Here is a 27255-nt window from a genome sequence, read left to right as displayed (position 1 = left end):
AAACAAAAGAAAAAACAAAACAAAACAATAATAACAAAACCCACAGTATTTTCAATATCCTCTGCCTTTTACTGAGACCACGAGCCTGAGTGAGAGCACTAACCCTCAGTTGATTCTACTTGTCTCTTGATGTGCTTTTCTGCAAGCAAAATTATAAACCTTCTTGGTATTTGAACAAATTCACAAATAAACACAAAATGTATTTGCGAGAACGTCACCTTACTGTTGGGTCTCAGAAAGCCCAGACAAGGGCTAACTGAGGTGCTATTAGCACATCAAAGCGGAAGCTGGCCAGCTCTCCCAGCATCCCTCAGTACCAGTGGCTCTGCCCAACACTTCTCACTCCTCCCCTAACCCTCTCCCTCTGGTAGCTGGGCTTCTGCTTCCTTTCTGTAGCCTTTTTTTTTTTTTTAAACATAAAGATCAAAAGTCTCACCACATTGCCTAGGCTGCCTTGAATAGTCTCCATTCAGCTGTCTGAGGCAGTATAGGCACATGCACTATACTAGCTCTCAATAACTATTGATTACTAATGTCAGTCCTTTCATGCAAAAGTCCATCCAAAACTCACATACAGTGAAATAAAGTTAGCCAACTATATGTTACATGTTACCATGAGGTAGAACATACATTTTTGGAGAATGCTGAGTGTCTCAGTAAGAGGTGTTATAAGATCCTCCAAAGATCTGTACTTTGGTTAAGTAATTTGACATTGAATCTAAAGAAATGAGTATTTACTCTCGACAGATGCCATCAGCAAACAGAGGTGATTCTACCAGTGACAATCTCAATAGTCTAATCTACAGAGAGGGCAAGAGAGGTCTGAGGTACGCATGCTAAAGAAGTGGATGTCATTCACCCTCAAGTTCGCCAACAGAGGTACTCAGGTTTTCTAAACGGCCGAGTAAATATGTTTCTAAATGGCAGAGTAAATATGTTTAGTGAGGACTTAGATAAATTACAAAACGGCCTTACTTGGTTCTCATTTTGTCCCAATCTAAGAACCCGAGCCTGAGGGTGCCCTATCGTGAGACTGAATGACATGGCCTGACTGGGTGTTAGGTAGGCCAGCTTCTGGCCAGCAATGGCTCTCTTTGTAATTTCATTACCTTAAAATCTCACCATCAGACTAGACTTCAAAACCCTTTATATGAAGAGCCTGTGAGGTGGCTGCCTAACAGGAAACGGCACCTGCCGGCAAGCCCATAACCTGAGCTCAAGCACCAGGAGCCACACCAAACAGAAGAAATCCGCACAAGTTGCCCTCTAACCCCTGCACCATGGTGTGCGTGTGTATACACACCAAATAAACTGTTAATAAAAACACTTTAATCCCCAAAATGCCAAATATTTAAATCTAAGTTTAAGGAACAACAAGGACAACCTAAATTTAAATACGCATTACCATTAACTATAAAACAAGAGTCCTGGACACTTTGCTCAATAAAAGTCTGACTTGTTTTTTCCAGTATGCGCACATAAAAACTGCCTTAATATTTTTGTACATTTTGATCCATGATATGTCTGAATCATAGCATGTCTTAAAGTTATAATTTCTGAAAAAGTTATCTGATTATTATTTTTATGAGACCCTTGGCAGTTTAGAGAAACAGAAAAGAAACATTTGAAAGCAGATATTATGTGTTCTTGTACTTGTTACTCACCAGCTGTGGAGCTGACGAAAGAGAGATCTTGAGTTTGGTGCCATCTTCTTTCATCTCGTTCATCAGTTCAAACAGAATGTAAGTCTGAGCCAAGTTCTAAACAACAGAAAAGGCCAAGCCTCCTGGTTCAGTTATAGTATGCCTCTGATCTGATGAATACTCTCAAAGTTTCAAACCTCATGTAGCCTGGCAAATCACGTCCACTTAAAACTGTAAAGGTTTAACTGAATACACTTTATGTTTCCTGTCAGTAATGAAGCACTGTAAGACAACAGACTTCCAAGTAGCACTGTGAGGATGCATGTGGTAATGACCAATAACTACTCCAAAGGAAAACAGAGCTTTCTAGAGGGGCATTCAACAGTCCTTGGACAGTCTGCACTACAAGCGTGCCTGTGTGCTGTGCGCATATTAACTAGCTTACATGTCTGTTTGCAGTTTAGAAGTGACTCTGGTGACTCTTACCTGAATGACTGCATTAAAGAAGCAAGTATTTCCTAGATTTGTAATTCCTTTAACAGATGGCACACAGCTGCCTTTCCTTCCCTTCTTTATTTCACCTGTTTCACGTTTTTCTTCACAAAGTTTTATGATTCTCGAAAATGCACCTATGAGTGAGAGAAAACATAACAGACATGAGATGTAACATTAAATTTGTGTTACTTGGCAATTTAAATATAGCACTTAAAACCAAATAAGACCACAAAATTTTTTTTTGTTTTTATATTTTACTGCTATCAATTAAACTCTTTCTAATATATCTATCTGTACCATATATTCCACTACAGAATAATTTCCTGATGAGTTTAAAAATTTAAAGAGAAATAGATGAACAGACCTTCTGTCTAAATACCATTCCCCTGCTGGGCGTGGTAGCGCATGCCTTTAATCCCAGCACTCGGGAGGCAGAGGTAGGTGGATCGATGTGAGTTCGAGGCCAGCTTGGTCTACAAAGTGACTCCAGGACAGCCAAGGCTACACAGAGAAACCCTGTCTGGGAAAACAAAAAACAAAAAGCAAAAACAAAAAACAACAACAAAAACAAACCATAAATAAATAAATAAGTAAATAAATAAATACCATTACCCAAAAGGAAAGTAGTAAAGTGCTTAAACACAAGGTGATTCTAAGCTTCCAGTACCAAAGGTGGGAAATCAGTCTATGAAACTGTTGTGCCAAAGAATAAGGAAGGGCTCAAATAATAGTGAGCACTTGGGTTTGGTGGAATACTCCAACAACTACAGCACATGGGAGGAGGGCATAGAATGACTAGAAGTTCAAAGCCATCTTCAGCTAGAAATAGAGTTTGAAGTCAGCCTGGGCTACATGGAATGAGCTCTTGCTCAGAACAAACAAGCCACTGGCATCAAAATGTGAGCATCGTGGTAAATAGGGGTACTGAAATACATGATTACAGAATGAATGCGAATTAATAATAGATTTTTTAAAAAATGAGATTAAGTGGTAAGGGGAAATTCTGTTGTTGCTGTTGTTTTAATTTTAAAACATTTTAATGTGTATGGGTATTTTGCCTACATGTATGCCTGTGTACTACGTAGCTTGCCTAATGCCCACAAACGCCAAAGAAAGCATTGGATCCCCTGGGAATAGTTACAGAGGGTTGTGAGCCACCATGTGGGTGCTGGGAATCAAACCCAGATCCTCTGAAAAAGCAGCCAGTTCTCTTAACCACTGAGCCATCTCTCCAGTCCTGGAAGGGAAAATATACACACTCTCTGTCTCGCTGTGTGTCTTTCTCTCTTTTTTGAGACAGGGTCTCACTAGGTAGCTCTGGCTGTCCCAGAACTCACTCTGTAGCCCAGGGTAGCTTAAAACTCAACAGAGACCGGCCTGCCTCTGTCTCCTGAGTGTTAGGATTCAAATGGAGCTTCGCCACATCAGGCTCAGAGGGAAAACTTTGATGAAAATATGACAACTAATAAACAGGAAAAAAGACAGAGTCAGGAATACTATCATCTTACAGTGATGATGCCCTTCTGTAAAATTTGGCAACTTTCCTGTAAATTTGAAATTTTAAAAGCTAAAAATAAATGGGATCACAGTATAGTAGAAAAAGTAAACTTTCTAAGTAATGACTTGAGTGCCCTGCTTTGTACTAGACAATTTAGACAACTAGTATATATCTGAAAATTGCATTATTATTTTCCAGACAGGATTACGTAGCTCTGGTTGGCCTAAAACTTGCCATGTAGACCAGGTTGGTTTTGAACTTGCCTCAGCCTCCCTAGTGCTGGGATTAAAGGCTTGTAACACCATGCCCAGTTAAAAACGGCATTATTAGTTTGTGTTCAATGACAGTGTAAGAGTGAGGAACAAGCCGGGTGTGGTGGCGCATGTCTTTAATCCCAGCACTTGGGAGGCAGAGGCAGGAGGATCTCTGTGACTTCAAGGCCAGCCTGGTCTACAGAGCACGTTCCAAGGTGGCCAAGGCTACACAGGAAAACCCTGTCTCAAAAAAAAAAAAAAAAAAAAAGCAACAACAAAAACAAACAAAAAGGAATGCAAAACAATTTCGAACATTTATAAACTGACCTGTTCATCATATCTATGTAACAGATTATACCCCTCACTTCAGAGACTGTTTGTCTAGCACACATGAGGCCCCATGTTCATTCCCTGTATCACAGAGCGCCAGGCTGGTGGCATACACATGCAATCTCAGCATGTGGAAAGTCATCTTCAGCTACATAGTGAGTCTGCACAGGGATACATAAAACCCTATCTTAAAAAAAGAAACAATAACAACAAAAACCATTTACAGTCATCTCTTGATATGTCCATAGCAGATCACAATTCCAGGATTCACAGATCATAGATGCTCCAATTCTTCATGTCCATCTTAGGAATTCATCAGGCATTAAAAAGGCTGGATTTCTCCTAGAGTTACTGTCTGACTTATGGATGTTCACTGATACTGTATTTTTGTTTCTTGTATTCACATATGTTAAGTTTATACAATAATTGTTCTCATTGTATTTTAAATATTCACCCTCCATTATTAAACTCTTGGTCCTCTGCTATGCTTGTCGATCCCTGCTTCCCAGCTAACCTCATCTCTATGTCCCATGGCTGTTCTGTTGTTGATGCTGTTTTGGTGATCCATTTCTTTAGTGTTTCTTACTAAGTGGTGTTCTGATATGTAACATATCTGAGGCAAGGGCTCACACAGCCTTACCTGGGTGCAATCCTCCTGCCTCCCCCTCCAGTGTTCAGGATTACAGACAATTATCAACATACACGGCTTTATGCAGTGTTGTGGCCTGAACCCAGGACTCTGCCATCCTAGTCAAGCACTCTATCAACTGAACTACCTACCAGCTCTGTTCCTTTAACTTTTTACACAAAAGCAATGGTTGAAAGAAATAAATACATACAAATAAATAATACACATAGTCACTTACAAAAATAGCCCTAGAAATAAGCAACACTGAAAATTTTAATATAAATTTATGTATCTGTATACCTCATTAATCCATCACTTTTTAAAACATCTGGGATGACATCCCAAAGTAAACAATGTTCATAAGACCATCTGGACAAAACTGCAGGCAAAAAAAAAAAAAAAAAGCATAAACATATGGAAAAACAGATTTCTCCCTTCCCTTCAGCAGTCAGGGATGACAAATGTCAAAGCTGGAGATATCCACGCTTCACTGTGCGATGCTTTGCAGCACCACCTGGCTCTCCATGCACAGCCACCAAATATGGACAGCACTGCCAGAAAGAACATGCCCACAGGGCAGCAGCAATAAACACAGTTGATTTCATGGTTAAATAGCCACTTCACACAAGTGGCAAGGGTCTGTTTGTTCCCTTTTACAAGTCTATGAGAAAATATCCAAGATTAGCAATATTATTAGGCTGATTAAACAGATCATTAATTTAACCAGAAAACATAGTAGCATTTTCTAAAAGCTACTTTTAAATTTTAAAGTAATAGGGAAAGTTTTAGAATATGGAACAATTTAAATTCAGTTAGTTAATGTAATGTCCACAATGTGCCAGGTATTATGTGAACCACTATTATCACAAAGCCTTAAATTTATGGTATTATCTTAGTGAAACTAAGTATATACATTTTGTACATCTATTCACTAAAGAATTGCCTGCTGAGCCAAGCAGTGATGGCGCATGCCTTTAATCCCAGCACTTGGGAGGCAGAGGCAGGCATATTGCTGAGAGTTTGAGGCCAGCCTAGTCTACAAAGCGAGTCCAGGACAGCCAGGACTATACAGAGAAACTGTGTCTTAAAAAACAAAAACAAAAAAAGAATTGTCTGTGGACAGCCAAGATTCTACTTTAAAACAGGGTGATATCTGAATGAGTCAATTATTTCATACCTAAAAGTGTGTGTGTGTGTGTGTGTGTGTTACCATATCCAGTTTATGTGCTGTTAGAGCTTGAACCCCAGGTTTCAAGCCCTAGGCAAATGTAGGCAAGCGTGCTAGAAAATGAGCTGCACCCTAGTGCGCCCCCCCCCCCACTTTCAAATGCACAGAACCAAATATCCTAAAGATTGAACTCCAAGAACTTTTCAGTGTGTTACAATGAAAACAGAAAAACTTCTACAAAAAAAAAAAAAAAATCAAAGAATATTAAAATATTTTTATTACCATTCAATTTTCTACCTAAAGTTTCACCCACAACTTAAAAAAAAAGAAAGAAAAGAAGGGAGAAAGAAGACAAGGAAGGACGGCAAGAAGGAAGAAAGGAAGGGAGGAAGGAAGCAAAAGAAAAGAGAGCATTTGGAGGCTGAAGAGATAGCTTAGCACTAAAGCATGTGCTATTCTTGCAGAGGACCTGAGTTTGGTTCCCGTACCCACCCAGGGCTCCAGTTCCAAGGACTGGATGTGCACTTCTAGACAACAGAGGCACTTGCACGCACATACGAACATACCCACACACAGATACACATATATACACGAGTAAAAATAAAATCTTAAGGCAACTGGGCTGGGAGTATGGCTTGATGATGGAACACTTGCTTAGTGAGTCTCAGTTCACTGCACCACATGACACATGCACTCAAAGTAAGCAGAGCAACAGAATGGTTTTATAATACTGACAATTTTAGAGTGCCAAAAGACTTTCAGAGTACAACTGGAAAGTCTTAAACACATAATAAAACACACTTATGGATCTAACAACAATGACATGAAAAACTATGATAAATTATAAACAGTTTATTGAGGAATAATGACGCTGTTGTCAACTGCCCACTCTGTATAATCTTTTCTTTCTTAAGAAAGATTTACTTATTTATTATTTATACAGTATTCTGCTTGAATGTAGGCCTGAGAAGAGGGCACCAGATCTCATAATGGATGGTTGTGAGCCCCAATGTGGTTTCTGGGAATTGAACTCAGGACCTCTGGAAAAACAGCCAATGTTCTTAATCTCTGTATCCAGCGCTCTATATAATCTTGTCAAAGAGCACCTTATTTTATTTTATTTTTTAATTCTCATTATTTCCTCAAACAGTTTTTTTAAAGATTTATTTTTTATTATAACGTATTCTGCCTTTATGTGAGGCAGCAGGCCTGTAGGGGGTACCAGATCTCATTATAAATGGTTGTGAGCCACCATCTAGGTCCTGGGAATTGAACTCAGGACCTTTGAAAGAGCAGTCAGTACTCTTAACCTCTGAGCCATCTCTCCAGCCCCTCAAAGAGCACTTTAAAACTCAGAATTTAACCTGAGTTTATAATTTGACTGAAGAAATTCCAAAACAACCTACAAAATAAAAGATAAAGCTTTGCTATCAAGTAATATTAGATTGGAGTTTTATATGAGTATTTATGAATTGCCTCAGTTAAGCCAAAGGAAAATGCTGTTTCTTTCCCCTTTTCTTTCTTTTGTTTTTTAAGATTTTTTTTTTATTATGTATTCAGTGCTCTGCCTGCATGTACACATGCACAACAGAAGAGGGCATCAGGTCTCATTATAGATGGTTGTGAGCCACCATGTAGTTTCTGAGAATTGAACTCAGGACCTTTAGAAAGAGCAATCAGTGTTCTTAACCTCTGAGCTATCTCTCCAGGCCCCAGTCTTTCCCCTTTTCTTACAGGAGAGGACGAAGTTTGTTTTGAGGTTCCCTTATTTAGTGTAAGAGTTTGAGACACACCTATAATCTCAGCATTTGTGAAGTAGGGCAGGTTTGAAGGATGCCTGGGCTTCAGGAGACCCTAACTGAGCCAGGCATCAGGCCTAACCACTCCCCTAGTTTCTTGCTGTCCACAATCTTAGTAGCTGACTAGTTTTATGTCAACTTGACACAAGCTAGAGTCATCAGAGAGATGACTCTATTTTCTCAATTAAGAAAATAAGATCCGGCTGTAGCCAAGCCTGCAGGGCACTTTCTTAATTAGGGATTGATGTAGGAGTTTCCAGTCTCTTGTAGGTGGGGTACACCTAGGCTGGTGGTTCTGGGGTCTATAAGAAAGGAGGTCGAGCAAGCCATGAGGAGCAAGCCCACAGGCAGCACCCCTCCATGGGCTCCACATAAGCTCCTGGCTCCAGGCTCCTGCCCTGCTTGAGTTCCTGCTCTCATTATTTTTGCTGATGAACTGTTTGTTGTTATATGAAACTGTGAGTGAAATAAACCCTTTCCTCCCCAAGTTGCTTTTGGTCATGGTGTTTCATCACAGCAATAGTAACCCTAACTAAGACAAATTGGTACCAGGATCGTGGGGTATGGTTGTAACAGACCTGACCATGTTGTTTTGTCAAGAACCGTGGAAGGACTTTGGATCTTGTGGCTGGAAAAGCCATTGAGTGTTGAAAGCTCACTAGGCTGGGCTTAGAAAAGAGTTTACAGGTCTACAGAAGCTTCTTATGAGCCTGGGTTTTATAAGAAAGCAAGCTAAGCAAGGCAGTGAGCAGTGCCCCTCCATGGTCCCTGCATCAGCTCCTGCCTCCAGCTTCCTTCCCTACTTGAATTCCCGTCCCCACTGTTTTTGATATGGACCTGTGGGTTGCTTTTGGTCATGGTCTTTTATCACAGCAATGGTAACCCTAAAACATACAATTAGGCTGATTCAATGCTCAGCAACAAAGGGTCCTCACCAACCTGACATATGCAGGCTCAACAAAATCCCACACAAGTGCAAAGAGATGGGCTTGGCAGCTTCACAAAGTCCACGCGCTGGGCCCTCATGGCTGAGGCACTCTTCTTGTAAGTGCATCTTGTCCGGCAGCTATACCTTCCTCTGCCATGGCGTACAGCTAAAGTCAAACCTCTGACACCAAAGCCTCTGCCTCACAGGACTCGCCTTTAATCCTAGCACTCGGGAGGCAGAGGTAGGTGGATCACTGTGAGTTCGAGGACAGCTTGGTTTACAAAGCAAGTCCAGGACAGCCAAGGCTACACAGAGAAACCCTGTCTTGAAAAACCAAAAACCAAAAAACAAAAACAACAACAACAAAAAAACAACAATCCAAACAAACAAACAAAAATATTGACTAATAGGTGCTCTAGAAAATGCATGGAATTTTTAGTCTCCTGTATAGTTCACAAAAAGCAAACCAATATCCACCGATATTCTATCAGGAATTCCTAAATTTGATATTTATGTAATACTCTCATTACACAAGCCTACTAACGTAGCTTAATGACCCTTTCAGAGTACATGGGTCACTTAAAAAATGTGAGATTTTAGGTTCAAAGTAAAAATGAGCCCCACACACTTGTCCTCACACGTCCAAAAACTCTGTTATCCACATCCACCACCAGAATGGTTCATTTGTTAGAACTGATGAACCTACACTGACACTTGATTATCACCCAGCATCCGTAATTTATATTAGGTGTCCTCTGGGTAGTGTATGTTCCTTTCAGATGGGCAAATACAGAATGACAGGTATCATCTTATTGTAATAATTCCATGGCCCTAAAAGCCCTCTGCACTTTGCATGTTTTTTTCTCCCCCACAGGCTCTGCCAACATTATTGGTTCTTCTACAGTCTCCCGGTCTCTGCTCTATGACCCATCTTTCTGGTTGGATCTTGCAAGAATTATTTTTGTTGTTGTTGTTGCTCTTTTTCAATCTTGTGCTATATATGACCTTTTCACTGTGCATATGACAAGGGTGAGTGTCCCCCGCAACCCCCATCCAAATCCTAACATCAGATGTGAAATCTACACAGCTGTAAGCATTCTTCTGGGAACCTGTACTGGATTCATCTCAATTGCTTAATGCAATTACCTAAACCAGTCATGTAGTATTAATGCTAATTTGCCCATTTCTACAGCTGAAAGAAGTTTTAAGAAAAACTGTTTTGCCACAATTTCTCTAGTTTGAAAGTGAATAATAATTAATGCACCTATTTATTCTGAAAATCCATTTAATTTAATTAAAGTCTAGTTAATCATCAGCCTTAGAAATATTTACTCTTTTAGTCATACGATCTGTCACTGGCTGGTATGTATCCATTTCTACCTGTCTTATATTACAAGTCAATAATCTGACTAAAATACAACACTGACCATTTACTTCTGGACTGAAAACCTAACAATGGCTCTTCACTGTCCTAAGGACAAATCCTTCAAGTAGGAGGCCCTAGACCACCCAAGCCCAGTTGTTCTGTGTTTTTGTGTTCTTTGTGTTTGTCTTTCTTCACACCCTTTGTGTTCCAGTCAGTCTGCAGCATAGCCTGGAGTAGTGCTGGATGCAGCAGTAAAACACAGGTTTTCAGAGCCTTTCAGGTCAATTGACAGCACTTGTGATACAGAAGCAGATAGAAGAATACAGCTATTTTTGCCAGGCATCGTTGGTGCACGTTTTTAATGCCAGCAGTTGTGAGGCAGAGGCAGGCAGATCTCTGAGTTTGAGGCCAGCCTGCTCTACAGAGAGAGTTCCAGGACAGCCAGGGCTGAGAGACAGAGGTGGGGGGGGGGGGGGTAGAACCAGACAGAGACAGAGACACAGAGACAGAAAGAGACTGCAGCTATTTTCCACCAATCAGTAAGGACATTTATAAAAATGTAAAACAGTACTACTCATTCAACCTTATTTTGAAAAGTATTTGTTGTTTCTAAAAATACTATTTATGTTAAAAGTCATAGAATTACTGATATTTCTCCATGAACATTCAAACTTTTTTTATTTTCACTTCTAACAGAGACTATCAGCTATAGCTATATAACCAAAGCTCCTTGACCCTCAAACATTCTCTTAAAAGTGCAAAGGAGCAGTGACATCAAAATCTTGAGACTCAACAAGCTCCTTGTTTTTAGAGGTACAGCGGGAACTAGCCTAGATTCTCTATAAGCGACATTAAGAGTGTTAGAAAAGAGGCCTTGCATAACTTGAAGCAAGTTTCAGGAACAGGTACTGGCTTTCTTCTCGGTGGTTATTTTTACTTCGTGCAAAATCATAAAAAGAGTTTTTCAATATCATTATTCCCTACACAAAGAACTACAGGCAACTGGAAGTTGAAATCTGGGGGTGGGAGAAGTGGCCCTCCCCAGGGAAGAACAATCCAATTGGCTGTCCAGCAACAAATGGTCAGCCCTGTAAATATACACACAGGTAATACTATATACACTAAACAAGTTATACTTGGGAATATATATTTATATACAAATACACATATACATTCAATAACAACTCATAAAAAACCAGGTCATGAATTTGAAGGAGAGCAAGGAGGAGGTTTAAGGGGGAAAGGAAAAGGAGCAATTACAGTCTGGGGGCTGGAGAGATGGCTTAGTGGATGAGAGCACTGGCTACTCTTCCAGAGGACCCAGGTTCAATTCCCAGCACCCACATGGTGATTCAAAGCTGTCTGTAATCCCAGTTACAGGGGATCTGACACCCTCACACAGACATACATGCAAGCACAACACCAATGTACATAAAAATAAATAAATCTTTAATAAATAAATAAACAAGTAAGTAAATAAATGAAGACAGACTACACATCCTGGCCCTATTTCCAGTTCACTCTCTGATTTGTGTGATTGTGTGACCTCTGCTTCCTGACCTTGTTTGTCACTTGTTTCAACACCTCCTTGCCCCATGATGAACTCTTACCCCTGTGAAACTATAAGCCAAAATAAGCTTTCTTCCTTAAGTTGCTTTTGGTCACGATATTCTATCACAGCAATGGAAAAGTAACTGATACGAATATGAAATTCTCGCCAAAGCTCATGAACTTGACTTGAATGTGCTATGAACAGAAACAGTAGTTGAGTAGGTCACTGTGAGCATGTCCTTGGAAGATGCATCTTGCCCTGGCCCCTCCCTAATTCACTCCCTCTCTCTGCTTCCTAACTATTACAAGGCAGGCAACTTTCCTGTGACTACAAACGAAGTACACACTGGACTGCAGGAATACAGTTGGGAGCTATGCCTTTTGTTTGCTTGCTTGTTTTGTCTTTTATGACAACTAAAGGATGGAGGATGGAGCTTAGTGGTAGAGTGTTTGCCTATCCTGCACAAGGCCCTGGGATGAAACCCAGCACTGGTAAAAAGCAAATAAACAATAGCCAGGAGTGGTGGTGCAAGCCTTTAATCCCAGCACTGGGAGGAAAGCGGGGAGAGGAGAAGAGAGGCAGGCAGATCAGTGTGAGTTCAAGGCCAGCTTGGTCTACAAAGGGAGTCCAGGATAGCCAAGGTTAGATGGAGAAACTCGGTCTCAAAAAAACAAAAACAAAAACAACAACAGCAAAAAGCAAATAAATAAAACAAACCTTTTATCACAACTATATTTTTATAAGCCCTTTCAGTTGCTGGTACAACATTTCAAGCATTTAATTTCTTCAAAGGCATCTCAAGGGCCAACACGGTAGTTCAGGAGTAAGAGAACATACTAGCAAGCCTGGTGACGTGACCCCAGGCCCCACATGGGGAAAAGAAAGAGCCGATTCTCCCAGTTGATCCTCTGGCTGCTGCACAGGTGCCCTGGTCTGAGCAGCTGAGATCAGTGGAGCGCTGCAGTTACGCGACACTGACAGGAGACGCAGCTCGGAGACGTGCCATGCTCTGGTCAAGCATTCTCACAGACATTATTTCTAAATCTGCACAAAGGATCACTGCCAAGCTTCACAGCGCTCCTCAAAATAGAACTCTTATCCCAGTTTTATCATAAGGAAAGTAAGGAGCAGAAGCCCGTAGCTAATAGTATAGGACACTAAATTCAAACCAGGACTGTTACATTTTAAAGCTCATGCTAGCTACACGTTTCCATTTCTCATGTTAGAAAGATAAACACGTTACGTGATAGCAGGCTGAGGCTGCTGGCTAAGCATGCATGACACGGTAGTTCTTACTCAAATTACACACTGAGAAAAGCCATAGTGAAATCGAAGATGTGATTTGTTTTGTATTTGAGGAAGGCTCGCTATATGTAGCCCGGGATGGCCTGAGACATACTATGTAGACAGGGCTATGCTTGAATGCACAGAGGTCATGGCCTCTGCCTCCTGGGGGCTAGGGTCAGTGGTAGGTATTCTTTATGTATACTTTACGCAAAGTGCAAAACATCTTATTTTAATCCAAATTGCTTTAGCAGTTGCTTAAGTTACCTGTTTGTGTTTTAAGAACATGTTTCTGGAGAGAGTCAACTATCTGAGCCAAAACCTTCTTGTTACAATGCGTCGATAACTGCTCGTTACATTCATAGCACCTGAAAAACAGGAATGCGAGCAGATGTTATGAACTCAATAGTTATATGTGAGGAACCCACTTAACAACTTCTGTCTGGACATTGCATAGGAATCAGGAACTCAAAGAAGAAGGTATTAGCTAACCCTGGACCAATAAGCAAGAGACAGTTCACACAGACCTTCACCGACCAAATCAAATGGTGGGAGTTTGTCTTAAATGTAATAGAATGTCACATGGTTTCAGGCAGAACAATGACATGGTCCGACTTAAACATGTACCCAACTCATATGGGGGCTGGGGGAGGAGGGGATGTGTTGGTGTTTTGGGGGTTTTGTTTTGTTTTTTAAAGGCAGTATCCAATACATAGTAGGAAGAGTCTGCAGATCTGTGTTGAGTTTAACACCCTCTGGTTGAGTTCCAGAACAGTCAGAGTTATGGAGATAGATTCTGTCTCAAAACCAAGATGAAACAAGAGCAGTGCTGTGCATGGTGGCACATACCTTTAATGCCAGCACTTGGGAAGGAGAGGCAGGCGGATCACTGTGAGTTCAAGACCAGCCTGGTCTACAAAGCAAGTCCAGGACAGTCAAGGCTATACAGAGAAACCCTGTCTTGGGGGGGGGGGGGGGGGGAAAGAAAGCAAGAGCAACAGTAAAACAAAGGCAGGGTCTCTCTCTATAGCACAGGCTGTCCTAGCACTTGCAATTTAGACTAGGCTAGCCTACAACTCACAGAGATTCCCTTGCTTCTGCCTCCCAAATGCTGAGATTAAATTTGTGCATCATCAGGCCTTTTTTGTTGTTTGAGTCTTATTATTTTTATTTTATGGGTATGAGTATTTGTCTGAATATGTGTCTGTGCATCATGTGCATGCAGTACCCAATGAGGCCAGAAGAGGGCATCAAATCCCCTGGAACTGGAGTTACAGACCATTGTGGATGCTGGGAACTGAACCTAGGTCCTCTGGAAGAACAGCCAGTGTCCTACCTGCTGAACCATCTCTCCAGCCACAGTAGTATACACACTTAACCTCTGAAGCATTTCTTTAGCCCCAGATTTTTGTCTTTCCAAGACAGGATCTAGCTATATGTCTCAGGCTGGCCTGGAACTCATGAGCACCTTCCCAGTACTTGGCTCCAATAATATTTTTAAAACATCACTGTGTGAGTCAGAACATCTCTGAACTATCTGAGTGCTTAAAGTACCATCTACCTCTTAGAGTGCTGGAATTCTACATTAGTTCATTACAAAAAAATTTCAAGTAGACAGACTTTTTCTTTATGGTACAAACAAAAGATTAGAGAGATATAAGATTTTTTTTACTTTAAGCTTGATGTTCATGAGTAAAATTATTTTTTAAATTACCCCACAGATTGTGTGTGAGAAGGATATATACACTGATATTACATCTTTATTTTACTTTGTAATGCTCAAAGTTTTTTCAGCAGATAAAATACTAACAAAAGTTAACTTACCAAATGACCCACGTACTCAGGCTAATGACAACACAGTGGGACTCTGCCCCAGAGTTCTTGAAGTGTCTCAGTGAATGCTGGCTTTCTGAATTTTTACCGCATCCCTGAAGATGAACAGAATGCTATTCATATGATTCACGCATAAGTTTCTTTCAAAATGACCAAATCTTAAATTATACTTAAGAACAGTTCTGATTTCAAGCAGGAGGGAACAGCTTCAAAGAACAATACAGATTTTTACTAAATGTAATTCTTTGCAGATAACATACTGTCCATTGTGTATTTACCTATAATGACCACAGGTGACTGATTTCCCTGTCATTTAGGAATGTATACACTCGCTGTCCAGTATATTACACACTGTGGGACACTGAGCATCCTCCTAGGCCAGGGGTGCTCTCCTCACACACATAGTTCCCAGTTCTCCACCCCAGCCTCACTGAGAATAAGAACAGGAAAGTGCAGTCATTTCCTCGCTGGATAAACAAGAGAATGAGTACCACATGGGAGGAAGCCCAGGAAAAGGTCATGACTCTGAAAAAGAAAGGCACATACGTTTCCTTCCTTTTGGCTTTGGAAATTGTTGCCTGACACACAGTGCCTGAAACATCTCCAATCTCTGAAACCATGAAGCTGGAGATGACACAGTTTTGTTTTGTTTTAAGCTTTATTTTGAGAGTTTCCTTCTCTTAAATTAATCACTAACTCTAAAGTGACACAATTTCTATATCTTAACTATTTCATTTATTTATTTGCTTACTTACTTGTTTTTGTTTTTTATTATTTTTGTTTATTTTGTTTTTTGTGTGTGGCTGTGGCTCCCCTATAACACTCTCTCTCCTTCTCTCTCTCTCTCTCTCTCTCTCTCTCTCTCACACACACACACACACACACACACACACACACACACACACACAGGCTAGCCCACAATTTAGAGTTCTACCTGATTCTGCCTCCCAAGTGCAGAGATTAAAGGCATGCACCACAACTTTCATTTCAGTAGAAAATGCCTTTATTAGGGTTAGTGAGATGGCTCTAAAGGTACCTGCTGCCAATCCTGACATCCTGAGTTTGATCCCTGGGACATACATGGGAGTAAGAGAGAACCAACTCCAGGAAGCTGCCCTCTGATATACACACATGTATTGTGGCATGCACACACACACAAAGTAACTTCATATAAAAAGGGAGACGAGGTTAAAAAAAAAAAAAAAAAAAAAAAGGAATGAAAAAGGGAATCTAAAAGGTTAGATCCATTTCCCAAACTTAAAAAGAAAAAAAATGGCAAAAACAGATCCAGATATGAGAACAAGTGTGTCAGATTCTCTTTCAAACTATTTATGACTGACACATGCTTACTTTCTAAAGAGAGCAGCCCTTAGTCCATCTTGGAGTGCCAATCTAAATGTGAAATGAATCTATTTTAAAGCCTATATCACTTACAGTCTAACTTTCAGTAGGCATTTTAAGGATAACAGGAGACATACATATAAGTAACACATTTCTTACCTGAAAGCCACACTTGAGGCACAGCCAAACATCAGAAGGAAGTACTGGCTGTCCATCACAGACTCTTCTCTCTTTCAGGCACTCTGAACAGACTGACCACAGATTCTCAGCCACTGCTTTCTTCACATGATTCACGCTGACAGCATAGCTGATGTGTGGACATGTTAAACCTACTGAATAATATGGGGCAACATGAAAACCTTTTCTCTGCTAGGCAAAGGCACTGCCCTTAGCAAGCGTGTTGGTTAGTTCACCGATACGACACAAGCTGGAGTCTCTGCAAAGACAGAACCTCGGTTGAGAAGCTGCCCCTCAGATTGGCCTGCAGGCAAGTCTGCAGGCACATTCTTGATTAATGATTGATGTGAGAGGGCCCAGCACATAGACGGCCCAGCACATATGGGCAGCACCATCACTGGGCAGGTGGTCCTGGGCTGTGTAAGAAAGCAAGCTGAGCAAGCCACAGGTAACAAGCCAGTATGCGCTCTTCCTCTGGCCTTCACTTTCCTGCTTGCCTCTGTTCTGGCCCCAACTTTCTTCATGACAGACTATAAGCTGAAATAAGCACTCTCCTCCTCAAGCTGATCTTGGCTGTAGTGTTTAGCACAGCACAGAAAGGAAACCAGGACAGTAAGCAAAAGCCTGTATTGTTATAATGATACTAACTAAAAAGCACAAACGTCAAGAACAAACTCATAAGGATATATAATTACATCAATGCACAAAACATTCTTGAAATAATTACAGAAGCAATTAGTGGTTGCTAGGAGCTATGGGTGAGGACAAAGGTGTGTGTGTGTGTGTGTGTGTGTGTGTGTGTGTGTGTGTGTGTATATGTATATATGTAACGCAAAACATGGTTACAGGCATGGCGCACTGAAATACACAAAGCTACAAGCATAATAAAGTTCCAAGAACACACTAACATACACAGAGACTAGCACACACAAAGTGCATGCAACTCTGGTGATATCTCAATAAGCTAAGGTTGTTCCATCAGTATTGATACTGTATTACAGCAGTGTAGGGAAGGGCAAGGGAAAGCTATGAAACCTCTGTAGATTTCTTTATGCTTTCATGTTACTCTAAAATTAGCTGAAAATAAGAAATAGAATTAAGGAGCTGGAGAGATGCTCAGTCGTTAAGAGCACTGACTGCTCTTCTGGAGGTCCTGAGTTCAATTCCCAGAAACCACACGGTGGCTCACAAGCACCTATAATGAGATCTGATGCCCTCTTCTGGCCTGTAGGGGTACATGCAGGCAGAGCACTGTATACATAATAATCAATAAATCTTTAAAATTAAGCCAGGCATAGTGTTGCACACCTTTAATCCCAAAACTCCGGATACAGAGGCAGGTGGATCTCTGTAAGTTCCAGGCCAGCCTGATCTACAGACAGGCCAGGCCAGCCAGAGTTGTTACAGAGAAACCCTGGCTCAAAAAAAAAAAAAAAAAAAAAAAAAAAAAGAAAGAAGAAAAGAAAAGAAAAAAAAAAAAAAAAAAAAAGAAAGGAAGGAAGGAAAGAAGAAATAGAATTAAGATTAATATTTACTAAGCCAGGTGTAGTGGTGCACGCCTTTACTATCAGCACTAGGGAGGCAGAGGGGGATCTCTGTGAATCCCAGGCCAGCCTGGTCTACACAGTAAGTTCTAGAGTTCCTGTTCTTCCAGAGGACTGGAGAGTTTGGTTCCCAGTACCTACATCAAAAAGCTCACAACATCCTGTAATTACAGTTCTAAGGGGCCCAAAACTTCCTTCCGGCCTCACCCATACATACATGACATACACTGACAGTGACAAATACACATACATAAAAATACAAATTAAAAATTTTCTTAAAGAGTTATCCATATGGTCTTTCCCCAGTACTGGAAGAGAGCAGGAAAATATATATTTAGCTCAGAAACAGAGTTGGCACTTAGCATCTACCAGGCCCTGGGTTCATTTGCTAGTACCAATAAGTAAGGAAGGAAAATAAAAAGATAAATAAATCTTTTTGCATATATTCATTTTGCTATGTTGCTATTTTCCTCATTGTTAGGATAAAGGAAAACAAATAGTGGCACAATTTACAGGAACCAGAACTTTTTGTTTGTTTTGCTTTTCGAGACAACGTTTCTCTGTGCAGCCTTGGCTGTCCTGGACTTGCTTTGTAGACCATGCTGGCCTCAAACTCACAGCAATGCACATGCCTCTTGCCTGGGATTTAAGGCGTGCAACACCACGCCCGGCTTCAGAATTCTTCTTAATGATATTCGTACATGACAAATTTTTTGCCTAGTCCCTAAATATCATTTATAACAGCTTCCACTGCATGTGGGGGAAAACGGCTAAAACTAAGCATGTATCCAAAGTCTTCAAACAATTATATTCTCCTTATAAGGGCCCAGTTAATACTTCCATTGTCCTCAACTACCTGGACACTTTAATTTCTCTTCGTGACATATCTGCATCAAAACTACAACTACAAGGGCTGAAGAGATGGGTCAGTGGTTAAGAGCACCACCTGCTCATCCAGGGTTCCTGAGTTCAATTCCCAGCAACCACATGGCGGCTCACAACGATCTATAATGTGATCTGATGCCCTCTTCTGCAGATAAAGCACTCATATAAATAAATAAACGAACAAAAGAAAAAAACCCTACAGCTACAAAGCCCCAACCATCTACCAACTGACTCGAGAAGGACCATTGCTCAGCTAGCTATGCATTAACTATTTCAGACACAAATATCATTCCTCGCTAGGTATTTACAGTGAAATATGTAAAACATGAAAATTCCTAATTTTACATTAAGAGTAAACCATAAAAACAGACATGAAAGGATTAATTCGAAGAGCTTGGGGTGGGGAGGGGGTGTCTAGACTTCTCAGAGCTGTGAACGCTTGCCAAGCATGCACCAGGCCCTGGGTTTGCTCCCCAGTACCCCATAACCACGTATACTATACTCCGAGCACCCAGGAGATGCAAGCACGAGAATCTGAAGTTCCAATTGATCCTCACCTACACAGTGAGCTTGAGCTTAGCTAGGGCTGGAGACCATGGCACAAAATAAAAACAAAACAAAGGAGTAATTCTGATATATATTAAATAGCAAGGACCCATGTCACTGAGGAAAGGGACAGTCAGGGAAAACTGATGAAATGACCAGCTCGTCCAGAGCAACAGTTTACAAAACGTTACTACTTTGTATGAACTTTATAATCTAAAACTCTAAAGTGAAAGGTCATTCTATGCTGTGTATCTTCTCCATAATCATGGGATGGGACCTGAAGGACAATGTAAACATTTTGATGCTACCACTCAGTCTTCTAAAATCGAAATAAGTGGATGGACTCATGATAATATATTTTATGGAAAGATGTAAACAATTTATTTTATGTTAAGTAAATTTCCTTTAGGTTTTCTGTAAAGTATATAATTATCTAATTCATATGATAAGTAGGTTACATGGATATTCCTGAAATCAAAATTGTTATAGCCCATAGCTTCCATTAAGTAAATAAAAGCCAATAATATAGCTCTGGCTGGCCTCAAACTCAGAGACCTGCCTGCGTTTGCCTCCTGAATGTTGGGATTAAGGGCATGTACCATTATCCTCAGCCTAGTGTACCTATTTTAAATATTAATAAAACTCTACATGGAATTTGCAATTGGTGATATAAAGGCAACACTTTCCTTCTTTTCTCTAAATTATTAAGTGACAGCAAGAACAGAAAACAAAGGTTCCAAGTTCATTTTTAAGAAACACAAGTCTTGCTAGCTGGAGTGATGCACACCTCAGGAGGCAGAGGCAGGTGGAGCTCCTGAATTCAAGGCCAGCCTGGACTACATACTGAGTTCTAGGCCAGCCAAGGATATAGTGAGACTGTCTGGGGCGGGGGGGGGGGGGGCAAGGGGGAACAGGGAGAAGCATGCACTATGGGCCAGGCATATGGCTCAGTGAGAGAATGCTCAGGTAATATATACAAGGCCCTGAGGAACTAAGACTATTAGAGATATTTCGACCCCATCAACACAGAAATCAAAGAAGGAAAGGAAGGAGAAAGAAGGGAGAAGAAGAAAGTGGAAATTGGCAGGGGAGGGCAGGCCAAGGAAATCCTACCGTTAGCAAACCAAAAGATTACCATCAGTCCATCTCTGGTGGCTTAGAGATTTAATTTTAATGAGCCATAAGAAAAGAGAAAGAATAATATGACAATTTTAATATTCTTATAACTTAACAAAACCCCAATAAGAACAACAACAAAGCCAGGTGTGGTGGCGCACACCTTTAATCACAGCAGAGGCAGGTGGACTGCTGTGAGTTTGAGGCCAGCCTGGTCTACAAAGAGAGTCCAGGACAGCCAAGGCTACACAGAGAAATGCTATCTCAAAAAGCTGTAAAAGCAAAACAAGAAAGAACATCAACAATGATTTTGTGCGGGGGGGGGGGGGGGGGAACTACACAAGACTTATGCAGAAAATGGTAAAAATACGGTACTGATTTTATTTACGAAAAGCATCTGTTGTTACTTCCTTAACCCACCACTCTCTAAGATGCCAAATATCACAAATTACCAGCAATGTCGTCTGAAGAATCTTCATCATGAGGTAGCAAGGGTCTCTTACTTCGTTTGCCTTTCTCAGGGAGATCTTTCGATGGATCTTTTACCCGCATCTGTTATTTACTGAAAAGTTTCAAGAAAAATAACAATACTTTAATCTTCAAACTTAAATATACTTAATGAATATTCAAATGAATCAGCTAAAATAAACCAAAAAAAAAAATCAATATACAAGGCTGAGAGTACAGCTCAGTGGTAGAGCATGCAGGAGCGTCTGGGTACTATCCTCAGGACTGCCACAAAAACAAAGTCAAAACTCACGTGGCATGTTTCCACTACTCTGTTATAGACTGCTTTTACCTCCTGAGCACCTCCAAATCCCTAAGCTGAAATCTAACCCCCAATGTGATAGTACTTGGAGAAGGGCCCTGAGCTGGGCATGGTGGCGCACACCTATAATCCCTGCACTTGGAAGGCAGAGGCAGAAGGATCCCTTGTGAGTTTGAGGCCAGCCTGGTCTACAAAGGAAGTACAGGACAGCCAAGGCTAACACAGAGAGACCCTGTCTAGATATGTATATATGTGTGTGTGTGTGTGTGTGTGTGTGTGTGTGTATATACATATATATATATTTTTTTTTTATTTTATTTATTTATTTTTTTTTTGGTAAATTGGGGTCTACCTTACCCTTGCATGTAGCAAGGTACACAAGATCTGCCAGCACTTTGAATTTGGACTTGACAGCCTTCAGTACCCAACTAATGTTTGCCATCAAAGCCACTCAGTGGACAGTAATTTTTCGTTTTCAATTGCCCTGAATTAAGACATGCCCTTGGCATGCATGATGTCTCGGAGATAAAGTTTTCATTAAGGAAATAAGTACTGCTTCTTATAATGGGCCCTCTCCTCACCCTGTCATCTACACAGAAGTGGCGTCTGGAAGATGTACACTGGACTAGGGAAAAGTAACCCTACTAGTCAGGAGCCCTAATTGCTATACGTCCTAGTGGGATCGAAGGAAAAATTATTTCTACTTTTAAGCTACCATAATTTCTCCTCAAGCTTTTATTATGAAGAAAATTTAAATCTACAAAGGTTAAAAGAACCAATGGTCAAGCTGGGCGTGGTGGCGCACGCCTTTAATCCCAGCACTCGGGAGGCAGAGGCAGGCGGATCGCTGTGAGTTCGAGGCCAGCCTGGTCTACAAAGTGAGTCCAGGATGGTCAAAGCTACACAGAGAAACCCTGTCTCGAAAAACCAAAAAAAAAAAAGAACCAATGGTCATACACTGTTTAGATTACACATGTATAGACATATACATGTGCAATCTAGGATACATCTAGTATACAAAATACATGTATACATGTACTTTGCTGTACTTTTTGTCAAAATATCAGTATAAAAACATACTTTTTTGTTGTTCTTTTTTTTGGGGGGGGGGGGGTTGATTCAAGACAAGGTTTCCTCTGTGCAGCCCTGGCTGGAACTCACTCTATAGACCAAGCTGACCTGAACTCAGAGATCCACCAGCCTCTGCCTCCAGTGTGCTGAGATTAAAGGTCCCTATGCCCAAGTAGGAACATACAATTGTTAACGATTGTAAAGCCTGTGTATGTCTATGGTATGTGCATGTTAGTGCAGGTGCTCATGGAAGGCAGATGGACAGAGCGCCAGCTCCGCTGCTGACAGAGTTACGGGCAGCTGTGCACTGCCCAATGTTGCTGCCCTTCAATTCAGTGTGTATGATTGATTTTGATAGTAATCTGAAAATAAGTAGTAGAAATAATGAAAATTTATCCCTAAATACTTAAGCATAGTCCTTTAAACACAATGAATAATTCTCATATATAACACCTCTATCATATCTAAGAAAGGTATTCCCTGGTATCTTTTATCCTAACACATTCTAATTTCCTTATCTGATTCAAGCATATTCTATAGAGATGGGGGAGGGGGGAATTCAGTCTTTTTTTTTTTTTTTCTTTTTTAATACTGCTTTCCCATATGATTTTTTTAAAAGTATGTGTATGTGGGGGGGGGTATGCAAATGTCCTTGCTAACACATCTTAGCAAACACTTTAATTCCTATAGCAGAATGGGGAAAGATTCTAATACAAAGCTAGTTTTTAAGGTTTTACCTGAAGGCTCATATTGACTGGGAAAAAAAAAAAAAAAAAAAGTCATGTGGTCACATTTAACATTAGGTAAGTAAACAATACATCATCTATTTAGCAGAAGCCAATTGTAGAAGAAACCCAGGTCGTCATTTTCTCATGAACTCACAAAGTCTTGTAAGAAAGCTGGATCTACCCCCTGTCCACTCCATCTCTCTCTGGCCAACTTCTGTGCACTTTACTCAGCCATTTTAAACCCTTTTCAATCTCCTTAACCTTTTCAATCTCCTATCTCCCACAATCACATGGCCAATCCGGTCTTCCCACCTCTAAATTTACAAACCTGCATCCATTAACTTTAATTTGAGTCCTGGACAGAGAGAGAGGCATTAACAGAATCTCAGAAAGAAATAGCTCCTAAGAAATGGTCTTATTTCCCCCCTAGAAAGAGGATAAAGATGAAGATTTCTGTACAGATATGGATAGTGGGAAGAATTCTCCTAGCCAGGTATTTGATTCAATTTTGTAAATAACCTGTTCCAAAAACAGTCTCACACTTATCTTGGAGGAGGAATCTCTTTTTTTTTTTTTTTTTTTCTGAGACAGGGTTTCTCTGCCTTGACTGTCCTGGACTCACTTTGTAGACCCAGCTGGCTTCACAGCGATCTGCCTGCCTCTGCCTCCTGAGTGCTGGGATTAAAAGTCTGAGCCACCATGCCCAGCTGGAGGAGGAATTTCTAATCATCTTTTTAGGAGATGTAATGGATCTGAGCTTAAGCCAGCCTTTAATATCACAGTTTCATGTAACTTTCTTTTCTAACTTCCACTTAAGGCAAAACCAACAACAACAACAAAAAAAATCCAAATATTAGACTTTCAAATACTTTCCATTATTAACATCGTGTCTGGAGCCCTCCAAGGCTCCTGGGGGTACTGAGGAGTGACCAGGATTCACAGGACTCAGCACCTGGTTGTACATTTCATAGAGTACTTGCGTGAACATACAACCTGATTAGAATGGAAAAGGGCGCTTTTCCATAACTTCCATAGCGCTGCTCGCCCTCTCAGGTGGGTGAGCCCACACTCTGCCTCACAAGGAAGGAGCAGAAACGTAACCTGAGTTCAGGGGAACCCATTAGAAACTTGTTGGAGTCTGGCAATTGTATGGTAACTGGTAATTTTGGCATAAAATACAGTGTTGGGTATAGAACAATGACTACTACATCAGAACACTCCCAAACTCCAAGTTTCCAGACGCCAAACAAGGGCCAAGGTTGCAGGCAGAGCCATCAAAGAGCAGATGTCTGGGGCCTGGTTTGTTAACTGTTCGCCACAAATATGTTCTGGCTTCCCCCCCCTCCCCCCACCCCCGTGAGGTCTTCCCAAACATCAAACGTTACAGCTTTCTTTAAAAAAAAAAAAATCCATTTATGCCTGTCTTTTCTGTGTATGGCTGGGCACGTGTTTAAGTGTTCCATTTTGAATCCCTGAAGCCAGAGTGGCTTTTCTATCACCGCATGGGTCCAGGAGACTGTACCTACCATCAGGCTTGTCGAGCTGCTGAACCATGAACTTCAGTTTTTAATTTAAACATCATCCAGCAACTCAATTGTCTTTAACACAGGATGTACATATTATTAGATATATTTAATATTATGCTTTTCAACTGGCTACAAGCATCCCATGTCTAAATAGTGTTTTCTTAAGTTTTGGGCTGCTATTCTCCAACGTGAGAAAAGGAAATGCCTACCTTCCTTTTAGATACCCGGGCTCAAAACACTCAATTCTAAGAACCTTCTCACAAGCACTTGGAGATGCGTCACTATCATCATCCTCATTTTGCACTTGGAACTGGATCGAGGTAAACCCTGATTTGCCAGAGGTGGACTCAAGTAGGATCAACCCCTAACCTAATATTCGGTGTTGCCAGAAAGCCGTGGTTAGGCTTTTTTCCACGGGGCATTGATGCACCCCAAGTAAGCATAATGGAATGCGCTGCGACGAGCGATCCGGAAGCGAGAAGTGGCTGCTGCACGCCGGAGTCACCGAGAAGATGGGACTCGGCCCGGCCCCCTCCCCAGCACCCCCTTCCCACGGCCACCGGGACTCGGCCCGGGAGGCCGTCCGGCGCACCATGTGATCTGGACGTGAGAGTACGCGGGAAACCTCTCTTTTTAGGCTGGTTCACCTACAAGGAGGCCTCGGCGCCCAAGCGAAGACACAGGGCTTGCAGTGACCCCAAAGCCTGGGCCCCAACTCACCCCGCCCGCCGGGCCGCAGCTTCTACAAGCAGGAGCTTCTGCGCGTGCGCAGCGGCCAAGCCGGAGAAGGCGGGGCCTGGCGTCCTGGGTGGGGCCAGGGCGGGGTCCGGTGTTCAGGATGGAGTGGGGGCGGGGCTTAGAGTCTAGATCCTTTCGGGGTTGTCCTTTTGGCAGCTAAAAGGTGGGTGGCAGCTAGAGGGCTGTAGGTGTACTGAGGGAGGACCCCCTGCTGCCGGCTGGTACTTAGCCAGCCACAGGGCCTGGATTCAGGTGCTGGCTTTAGGGAGCTGCTCTGGTACTTTTGGCCGAGAGCCCACTTGCTGGCCACTTTTGGAACGGCCTCTCCTGTCCCATCACCGTTCTAGGAACTCCAAAGTTACATCTGACATTCACTCTAAATGATTTTAAGGGTTGTTGTTGTTGTTGTTGTTGTTGCTTTATGTGTTTCTCACTTCTGAACTAGATGCTACATCACGTCTGTAATTCTTCAGAGTCCGAGTGTCTGTTTCAGCTATGTACACCTTGCTTTTGAGTAAAAATGGTTTGAAATTATTTTGTTGCAAGCACTGGTTGATGGGCCCTAGAAGTCTCAATCTATCACAAAGGACAAGTTGTGGCCTAATGGGTAGAGTGCTAGGTTAGAAGTTAAGAGATTCCAGTTAAATGCCAAAAACTGACTTTTTTTTTTAAACCTTAAACAATGAAATTTATTTCCATGGGGAAACTTGAGAAAGGAGGAAGCTATTCGTTCACATTGTTTATAGGAACGATGCATTGGGCAGATACAGTGGATTACAAATAGGTTAGTCCAGATGCTGTGTATAGGGATACGTAAGTGCCTTTTAGGAGGCCATTTTCTTCGAGGGAGAAAAGAAAACATGGTATCAATAAGAACAGATTGTGGGGGGCTTGAGAGATGGCTCAGAGGTTAAGAGCACTAGCTGCTCTTCCAGAAGTCTTGAGTTCAATTCCCAGAAACTACATGGTGGCTCACAGCCATCTATAATATGATCTGATGCCCATTTCAAACATGCAGGTGTACATGCAAATAGAGCACTCATGCACATAAAATAAATAAATAAATCTTCCAGGTGTAGGTGGCCCACACCTTTAATCCCAGCAGTTGGGAGGCAGGAGCAGGTGGATCGCTGTGAGTTCAAGGCCATCCTGGTCTACAAAGCAAGTCCAGGAGAGCCAAGGCTACACAGAGATACCCTGTCTCGAAAAAACCAATTAATAAATAAATAAATCTTTAAAAAATAAACAAAAACCAAACTTGTGTTTGTTTCTCAGCTTATCTCTTAACCTGGCTATCACTGAGACTCCTATATTAACAAACTTCATGACACAACAGTTGTGCAGTAATTTATTTTCTTTATTTTCTGGTTTTTCAACACTGTTTCTCTGTATAGCTTTACCTGTGCTGGAACTCACTCTGTAGACCAGGCTGGCCTCAAACTCATAGATCCACCTGCCTCTGCCTCCCAAGTGCGGGGATTAAAGATGTGCGCCACCACACCTGGTCAATTATCCCATTCTTTTTTTTTTTTTTTTTTTTTTTTTGGTTTTTCGAGACAGGGTCTCAATTATCCCATTCTTAACCCTCTAGGCTAGTCTGGTTTTCTTCCAGTATACATCCCTGAGATATGCATTTTGTAGCTTTCCCTGCTCCAGCTCCTCTCTCCTGAAATCTCTGGACCTCTGCTTGTGGCCGAATTCCTCCTCTAACTCCTTCTCATCCATCTGGATGGCAGAATGACCAACACTATTCTCTCCCCGGCATTAAACTGTTTTATTGGCATATCAGACGATGATTGGGAAACAGTATTCATACAACATTGAGACAGGAGATTCTAGGACAAGGATTACAACCAGATATGGGGAGTACAGAAATCAGCATTTGAATTGCACAATAACCTTGTGCCTAACGTTGTTCTCATATAATTTCTGTTAATGTGATAAAATGCCCCCAACAACAAGCAAATTAGGAGAAAAGAAATCCATTATGTTGGGAAATTAAGGCATCAAGAACTTAAGACAGCTAGAAATATCAC

The 27255-nt window shown here is 41.3% G+C and overlaps 1 protein-coding gene across 2 annotated transcripts in view; it reads right to left on the bottom strand.

Annotated features, from left to right (window-relative positions):
* Nucleotides 1-25279, bottom strand: part of Usp45 (ubiquitin specific peptidase 45) — a 67521-nt gene extending 42242 nt beyond the window's left edge. The window contains exons 1-7 of one of the 2 annotated variants that reach the window (XM_051160782.1): nucleotides 25202-25279; nucleotides 20840-20949; nucleotides 16279-16451; nucleotides 14770-14873; nucleotides 13213-13313; nucleotides 2130-2272; nucleotides 1665-1760 (exon numbers count right to left, since the gene is read on the bottom strand). In XM_051160782.1, coding sequence (XP_051016739.1) covers nucleotides 1665-1760; nucleotides 2130-2272; nucleotides 13213-13313; nucleotides 14770-14873; nucleotides 16279-16451; nucleotides 20840-20939 — 717 coding nt within the window. In that variant the 5' untranslated portion in view covers nucleotides 20940-20949; nucleotides 25202-25279. Of the gene's footprint in view, nucleotides 1-1664; nucleotides 1761-2129; nucleotides 2273-13212; nucleotides 13314-14769; nucleotides 14874-16278; nucleotides 16452-20839; nucleotides 20950-25201 lie in introns of those variants that run through there. The other variant, XM_051160790.1, reaches the window with a different exon arrangement.
* Between the last annotated feature and the right edge of the window lie 1976 nt (nucleotides 25280-27255).

The sequence above is a fragment of the Acomys russatus genome, chromosome 2, assembly GCF_903995435.1.
Source record: "Acomys russatus chromosome 2, mAcoRus1.1, whole genome shotgun sequence".
In the NCBI taxonomy this organism is placed as follows: Eukaryota; Metazoa; Chordata; class Mammalia; order Rodentia; family Muridae; genus Acomys; species Acomys russatus.
Note: the sequence above shows the minus strand (reverse complement) of the source record. Positions and strands in the feature narration are given on the sequence as shown.